Here is a 9,080-nt window from a genome sequence, read left to right on the forward strand (position 1 = left end):
AAACATTTTATTGTACATGGTAAGAATATTTATATATTTAAAAATTAAAAGCAAACAAGCATTATTTTATGTGTAATTAAATACAATACGGTGGAATTAGTTTATATTTTGAAAAACTTGCTGATATATTATTTTTTGAAGTTCAAACTATGCTCAAAAATTAGAAAGATTCTGACTTTCGCCGTCAACAAAAAGGATCGGAATAGACCATCCAAGTGTTAAGAAATGTTTTATCTTTTTTATTACAATATTTTTGTAATCACAGCACAAGGGCATACGGAAAGCTAAAATGGTTCATTGCTATCCGTTAAAATTGAAAATATAATCCTTTGTCTATCTTTCTCGGGATTACACAACCGCACTCATAGTACTTAATTATTTTTCTCTGAATTAAAAAAACAAAATAACTGCATTAAAAAATAAGAAAAAATTAATACCTACGAGCTTGGAATCAATACTCAGATGTATTTTGTCACAATTTTAATAGATGGATTTTAAATTTCGCAGTGTCGATTTTTGTAAAAGTTTGATTTTTATAAAAACTTTCCCACAACCATTCATATACATTGTAGTTTTAATCGCAAAGGTCGATTGTTGAAAGGTCGAAAGGTCGATAATATAGGTAGGTATAATACTTATTTGCATACTATAAACGATGTTGAATATATATTTCAAATTTATATAAAAAGCTAATATCGTAGCTGGAAGCTACGGCTTACTTCAAGATTAAGCAATTCTCATTGTTTGAGAAATCGGAATAAATTAATTCCACCGTACTTTTAGATAATTATTAATTTATACTATGTTAAGAATAAAATTTTCAAAAACTTTTGTAAAAATTTCATGCTAATATTAAATAAGAAAAAAGTTACAGAATAAATTATGACATGCAAATTTACTCCAAAATTAATTGTGATTATTTTATAAACGTTGTGCTCCAAATTAAATTAAAAATTAAAGGTCCTCTATGAAATTCTTTCGTTGTTCAAAGTTTATTTCAACTTTTGGGTGCATCTTCTTTGCTAGGATCATATTTTTATAGAAAATGATTGTGAAGTTAAGGTCCATTCGAAAAAAAGGAATCACTTATAAAAGAATATCCAGTTTCAGAAGTTTGATAGAAAAAAATGAAGTTTGATAGAGCCGATTTTTAAACTTATTTAAAAAATAAAAAGCGACTTTTTTTACTCCATATATACTTTTCTTACATACTAGAATAAATTTCAAAGGGATTAACTTTCGTATAATTAATCAAGAATCTATATGAGCAGATCGACAGACCTGAGCTAGTCTTTCTTTTATGACCTATCTGCCCTTAACTCTTTTGACGTCAAAGCACTCCTTCATGAAGTAGTGGCCGCGGATTGGTCAATCCTTTTTAACCGACTTCAAACAAAAAAGGAGGAGGTTATCAATTCGACTGTATTTTTTTCCAGTATCACTTAACTTAACCTTAATGTGTTTCACCCCAAAACAGCCAATTTAATCTGACCTAACCTAAGACCAAAGTGTCAATATGGGTAAAAATGAAAAATTTTATTATTAACATATTCTCTAAAAAATTAAATATGATTAAAGTTTAAAAATTTGATTTTTTGTCCAAGACTTCTAAAGTTTTCTATTTCTACGTTTATATCTTCGTAAGTTAAAAGACAATATAAAAGAATATGTTATAGTAAATATTTTTGTCTTTAACTACGTTTAACAAAAAATAATAATATAACTAATATTAATCGAAATATTCTCAAAACTACAAAATAATATAATTAACGAATTCCTACATCGTTAATAGTGATCGTCTGATCAAGAAACTGATCGCTCTCTTATAAATTTCGCTCCTTTATCTCTCATTTTTTTATTGTGAAAGTAAGGGTACCATTGTTTTTAATTTAATTTGAAAGAAACTATTAAAATCAAAAAAGAAAAAAAAAGAAAGTAAATCAACTTAAAAATATTATAAATGCCTACGATAATTTGTTTTGTATGCTAATGTGTCATTATTAATTTATTTGACAATTGTACTTATTAATTAATTAATTAATTAGTACTATTGATGTATTTATGAATATGAGGAAAATAATGTTAATAAAAAAGCATTTATAAATGAATATAAATACTGTAAACTATATGTAAGTATTATGTAAGCTGTAGTTTTGAATAAAATAATAAATAATACTGTTATTCAATAAATGTGGTTTTTTATATTTCTTTGTGTACAATTTTATTTCGATTACTGGCATCAGGTTTCAAGGAAATTTGTTATTATAGATAGTCAAATCTTCTTTAGGGGAATATTAGGTCAGATATACGCTTCTGGAAGACGTGTGAATCTATCATTATCTACCACTTTGATTTTCTATTTCATCAAGCATATTTAAAACCAATTTTCTTAGCCCTTTGAATCATAAGTTAAAATATGGCAATACAAGTAACATTTGGGTAAATTCAATTAAATTAAGGGTATTTAAATAATTAATTGTAATCGTTGTTGAAACATTTGCTTACCCTCAAAATTTTGAAATTGCAAATTCCAACATTCATGTTTTTCGTAACAACTTCGTAATTTTTTACAATAGTAACAAGTAAATCTATTTCTAACAAGTAATTATTACCTATTATCGCCGCTTTATTAAAAATTTCTACGAATATTTTTACGTACAATTTATTTTACCGATATCCACAAATTTTTCGAATCTCAAGTTTACTATTCCATTCTACGATATAATGCGCAGGAAATAGTTTAAAAAAATGTAATCTTGACAGGCAAATAAAAGCAAATCAAAGTTTTTGTGATAAAGGGTGATTAACTTCTTAAAAGGGATTAAATTATGAATACTATATAAGACCGAACTATTGTGCAGTTAGTCAACCATAATTCCCTTCCGTGATTGAACAACAAACCGATTTTATAAAAGTTTTACGAACAATATTAAAAGTAAAACATGAATTTCAAAACGTTTAAAGGTAAGCAATTTTTTCATATGAATTTAAAGTACATTTCAAGGTACAGAAACTCAATTCAATAACATAAAAAAGTTAATATAAATAATAAATTTTCCCGTCGCATTGTACCTATAAATGTGTGTATAATAGATAATTTAAATAAAATAAATAATAAAAAAAATTAAAATCCGACTGTGTTAAATAATATCTGAAAAGAATGAAAGAAGTCCTGAAGTTAACGTAGCGACTTTAAGAGGGACCCATCATTGAAAAATTCGAGTTGATCTAGACTTTAATAGGCCCTGACTGATACAGTCACTATGAAAACTACTGAACTTTTTTCTATCTTTTCAGATATAACACAGTCAGATTTTAATTTTTTTAATTTTATTTTATACTTTTTAGTGTCCCAGCACTAAAAAACCCCACTTATTATACTATATTAAAACTTTAAAGCCAATTTAATATTCCTAATTAAATATTCACTATAGCTTATATATATTTTTGCAATCCCATTTTAATTTCCGTTATTTTGATACCCTTTCACTTCACAAATCCGTCATATGTTTTTAAAACATCCATCTAAGAGCACTTGGATTTTTGATACAAATATAATGATACCCTTAGAGCCGTTTAGAAGCTACGAGGTAATAAAGAAATTTACAAATATACATACATACAAGATACGCGCGAAAAACATAACCACTTCTTGTTAGTCGGGTAATAATGACCTAAGTGCTTTTTCTTTTAGTAGGTATATATAAAAAATTATTTTTATTTAATTTATTTTAGAAACTCCATGTTATTTAATTAGTGGTATAAACAAACATTTAAACCAAAGTTTATTATTTTGCAGTCTTGATGGTATCGATTTTAATCATTTGCAAGGTTAATTTTTCAACTTCCAAAACGATAAATAGAAACATTGATTCTGAAACTGGACATGTTCGAGATTGTCCAAATGATACATTACCGACAACTCCAGCATGTGGTTGTACCGACCCGATTCCAACTACACCTTCACCTACAACACCGCCATGTGGTTGTACCGATTCGACTTTGACTCCACCGAACCCAACACCAAGTCCACCATGCCCTCCAAGTACATCAACTGAACAACCAGCTCCTCCATGCACAGATCCTCCAGCTTTCAACATTCCAAATCCATATCCAGAATGCCCTTTGGTAGCCGATCCACAAGTGGATGTGTTAAAACCGTTACCTAAATGTTGTCAATTTGTTCATTGTGATAACTTTGGTGTTGGTCATGTGAAAAATTGCGCGCCAAGTGATCCACCATTGGTATTTAGTCCATGCGAGAACCGATGTGTTTGGCCCTGGGAAGCTGGTAATATAACATGTGATCCTTGTACATGTTAAGTTTATGATCGTGCCGACGATATTTTTCTCAAGACAAATTATGCACAATTTAAACTGACTAAATTTATTTATAATAATAATTATTTTTTTTTTTTTGTAATAAAAATATTTGGTGTTAAATTTCCTAACAAAACCTTTATTTTTTGTAACCTTGGACTCCACAATTTATGGAACAATCCCAATCAGAAATTTTCTACATGAAACTCGTAGGTTGTACCTTCATTAGAATTGATGTCTTTAAGGAATTAAAGTAGTATCAAATAGTAGCAGGGTAGTTGACCGTGAAAATGGTCCATTATTGCCTTTTGTCAGAGACACTTAAAGAAGTGTTGTATAATGAATATACCAACTATGCCTATTATATTCTCCCGTGAGGGGTTCTCTAACTGTTAAAATCTTAAATTAATAATTAATTAAATTCCTGGCGGGTACTGATATTATATTAACAAAAATGTCAGCTTCGAAATAACAAATTTCAGGTAACAAACTAATATCAGAAATTGTTATTTCCATTCTTTTAATCCGTATAAACACATGAATCGACACTTCCTTCCACGAAATTTTTAGTTGTCAAATAACAAATTGTCTACCCTCCCTGTACGAAATTGAAAATGTCTGGTATAAGTATTTTTTACTTGTTTCGAAATCGAAACTTTCAGATTTTTTCATTTTCGTACAAAGATCTAGATATAAAAATTGAAGAATATCGAGAAAATATCAAAAAACTGTGTGTTTCGGAATTTGATGAAACTTCATTTTTAGAGTAACTTTTCCCCAAAAAGTAAAAAAATTAAGTATTTCTAACGAATTGGAGAGTAGTTTTGAGATATCGCTTTCAATCTGTACGAAAACTTTATTTTTAAAGCTATTTTGGTCATATCTCGTAAGACTCATATTATCGACAAATGTGCTTGATTGTTATGATTTAGGCTTCTGGTTGTCCTAAGCAATCCAGGAGCACGAAAATCTCGTTGAAGTTTTCGAAAAATCGCCCTTAGACTGAGATTTTACCAACCTTTGAGCTACATAAGATCTTAGTCAATATGTCAGAAACAACTTTCCCAATCATCAAATAAGACCAATTTTTGTACTTTTTTAAAATCCTACTCAAAGAAATAATTTTTACCCAACTCGGGAATACAAAAATTGTATATTTTGAACTTTTATAAAACTTTATTTATTGGTTAATATTTGGCGCAATAATAATATTTTTCCCAAAAAGTACAAAAATTGGGATCATTTAAGAATCGATTTAAATGAGTAGTTTTTGAGATATAGCCAAAATTTTGAGCGAAAAACATTGCCTCTCTCTGGATCCGCTATTCTTGGTACATAATCATACTTTACCCTTATTGATGTCTGATCTATTTATAAATTCCAGCTGTATGGAATTGTTCTTCTAGGCCTATTTTTACATATGTACATTTTCTGTACATATGTACATTTTCTTGTAATTAAAATAATTATTACGCTATCACTAAATATATTATCTAGTAAATTACAACAAATTTTTCTCTTCAAAAGTCAACTATATAATTTTAATAATTACTAGGGGATTTTTTTCGCTTTTCATATCAAACAATAGAAATATGCATAAATATTATGTATATTAATAAAATAGTTATTATGTCGAAACATTTTATTGTATATGGTAAGAATATTTATATATTTAATAAGTGAAATTTACAAAATTTAAAAACCCCCTGACAAATACGTTTTTTCCGTGTCCAATCCAAATTGTATCGATTTTCATGAAACAATGTTGAGATAACAATCTTCATTAATTGGCCCGTAAAAAAAAATTATAAAACAAAAGAAAAGTCAAAATCGGTTAATCCGTTTAGAAGCTACGAAGCCACAGGCAGGCAAATTTTATAATATGTACTATACTTGATTATCAGTTATGTATGTGTCACATGTTTGTATGTGTAATATGATAAAGAAATCAACACTGACTATGCATGGTATTTCAACAATTAATTCAGTCAATTGTTTGTTTTCACTTGTTTTAACTTAAGTACCGTTATAGAAAAACAACAATGCAAACAAAAATTAATTAATTTGCAGCCTTGATGGTAACCCTGTTAATCATTTATAATGTTAATCTTTCAACATCCAAAAACATAAATAGAAACATTAATTTTGAGTGTGGACATTTTCGAGAATTTTCTGATACTACATCATCGACAACACCAGGATATGGATGTAGTGATCCAACTACAGCAACACCTTCACCTTCAACGCCGCCATGTGGTTGTACCGATCCAACTTCACCACCAATGAGCTCGACATCAAGTCCATCGTGCCTTCCAAGTACATCAACAGAACCACCACTACCTCCATGCCCAGATCCTCCAGCAGTCATTCCAAATCCATATCCAGAATGCCCTTTGGTAGCCAATCCAAAAGTGGATGTATTAAAACCATTACCTAAATGCTGCCAATTTGTTCATTGTGATAACTTTGGTGTTGGTCATGTGAAAAATTGTGCACCAAGTGATCCACCATTAGTATTTAGTCCATTCCAAAACCAATGTGTTTGGCCTTGGGAGGCTGGTAATATAGCATGTGATCCTTGCACATGCTAATTTTTTCAAGCTTCCATCGATGTGGTATTTTTATTCCAAGGCAGAATTATACAATTAACTACTATATTGATTTATAATTATTTTTATTTGCAATAAAACTTTTTTGGTATTAAATATAGCAACAAAACCTTTATTTTTGTAACTTTGATCACCACAATTTATGGAATAATCTAAATAAGAAATTTACTACATTAGTGTATTCGTAGGCTGTACCTTCAATGGTGTGGATGTATTTTACGATTTAATATAGCTTAAAAAATATGATAAAAATGTATGCAGAAGCCCTGTATGACAGCAGCTGACCGTGAAATTGTTCTTGTCTTGGTTTTTGTCAGTCACTATAAAAAATGGGTTGTAAAATAAAATGCATTTACCAACTATGTCTAGTTGATTTTGTCTACTGCCTCTTGCTATGAGCGAATGTTCCTCGCTTAAATTATTAAAGAGTTAAACTACGGGTGGAAATAGATAAATAAATATTAAAATGAATTTACTGGTATTTTAGGAAAATATTTCATTATTTTTTTATTTTCTTTTTTGTACGACGTTTCAATACTTATTGTATTTTAATCAAGTGCTACAAATAAAAATTTCATTAATTAATAAAACAAAGTGGACAAATAAACAAATGTTTTACAAACTTTTAGTAGATAAGACAATTATTAAATTACAAGTAAAATTTTAAAAATTATAAAACCAGCCGACGCCTTCAGATTTTATTAAAATATAGTACACTCTCGATCAAATTACCCTTTAAAAAAACAAAAGTTCGCATTTAAACCGTTCACATTAACACCCTTACTTATGTATCCCTCTTTTGTGTCGGAGGTTATTCCGATTTGTATAAAACACGCCTAGAACTTTCGGTAGAAAACTTTTTTCAAATAAAATAAAAAACCATTCAAAACGGTGTACCCGTTTAAGAGGTACGATGCCACAGACAACCAACCTGACAGACAGACAGGCAGACATACAGGCAGACAGGCACACACATACAGACACACACACGCATGCACACCCGCACATACACCAACGTACATAGTGGCCAAAAATTTAACACCTTATTTTTTGCGTCGGGTCCATCTAACTTAATTCGTAACTAGAAGATACCATAGACAGCACAGTGATTTGATTTGAGGTTTAGGAGGGAATAAACATCTATCTCCATGGTATTACCAAACAAAATTCATGGAACACATAATTTATTTTATTTCATTCAGACCTCTTTTTTTTATTGAAACCGTTGAAGAATTTCGATGTTACTGTTGCTAGCAGTTTCTCATAGTTGAATCCCATAATTCCACACAGGTTTAAGGATTGTTTTATTCACTAGCACTTTATTGTCAAATGATAACTTTGATTTATTGCTTTGATTTTCTCTTAGACCAGATTTGCCAAGTAAGCCTTCTGTCCTTCTAAAGTAAATTCCCAGGTATTTCAATTCGTTTGCCCGTGGAAAACTGAAATTGTTCATTTTTCAGCTGGCCAACTTTCTCTTCTTAAAGAGAATGTTACTTGAACTGATAAAACAACTCTAACTCATAAACCAATTAGTAAGAATTCATTTAATCATCTGGTATAGAGATAACAAGATAACGTTTACACCCTCTTCAACCACCATTACAGTACTATCTATGGTCTCTTAGAATATCTTGGAATATATTGGAAGAAGGCAATCAATTCATTCACTTGTCTATAGTTCGAAAATGGTTCAAAGATTAAATTTCGGCTAGCTGGAATAGTTAGCGTTACTTGAAAATTAGGACTCAAAATTGACAGCAGATTGAGCAATGTTTAATTTTACGATATTGCATTATCATTAGCGCATTATTTATTTGAAATATAAATATTCAAAGATAATAAATGAGAATTCTAGGATATTTCGAAATAAATTTCGATTTTTGCCCCAATTTTCTAGATTAATCTTTTGTATTTTATAAATACGTATTTCGACTACCAAGTAGTCATCATCAATATGAATTAGCTAGTCTTAATTACTCTTATCGTAATTACTCCTTGCTAATTGGGTAACGGGCTGTACTTGCAATATATGTATTTATAAAATACAAAAAATTGATCTAGGAAATTCTAGCAAAAATCGAAATTTATTTGTTTTTTGAAACATTTTCTTCTTAGATTCAATTTTGGTATACGATTTAAAATTTTAAT

At 29.3% G+C, this 9,080-nt stretch overlaps 2 protein-coding genes across 2 annotated transcripts; both read left to right on the top strand.

Moving 5' to 3' along the window:
- The first annotated feature begins 2,834 nt into the window (after nucleotides 1-2,834).
- LOC123298542 (inverted formin-2-like) lies at nucleotides 2,835-4,376 on the top strand. The gene is made up of 2 exons (XM_044880573.1): nucleotides 2,835-2,964; nucleotides 3,800-4,376. Exons 1-2 carry the CDS (start codon nucleotides 2,943-2,945, stop codon nucleotides 4,321-4,323), a joined length of 546 nt encoding a protein of 181 aa, XP_044736508.1. The 5' UTR covers nucleotides 2,835-2,942; the 3' UTR covers nucleotides 4,324-4,376.
- A 1,545-nt stretch (nucleotides 4,377-5,921) lies between these two features.
- On the top strand, nucleotides 5,922-6,961 carry LOC123299057 (leucine-rich repeat extensin-like protein 5). Its single transcript, XM_044881205.1, has 2 exons — nucleotides 5,922-5,974; nucleotides 6,391-6,961. Exons 1-2 carry the CDS (start codon nucleotides 5,926-5,928, stop codon nucleotides 6,909-6,911), a joined length of 570 nt encoding a protein of 189 aa, XP_044737140.1. The 5' UTR covers nucleotides 5,922-5,925; the 3' UTR covers nucleotides 6,912-6,961.
- Nucleotides 6,962-9,080: the final 2,119 nt, after the last annotated feature.

The sequence above is a fragment of the Chrysoperla carnea genome, chromosome 4 (genome assembly GCF_905475395.1).
Source record: "Chrysoperla carnea chromosome 4, inChrCarn1.1, whole genome shotgun sequence".
Lineage (NCBI taxonomy): Eukaryota > Metazoa > Arthropoda > Insecta > Neuroptera > Chrysopidae > Chrysoperla > Chrysoperla carnea.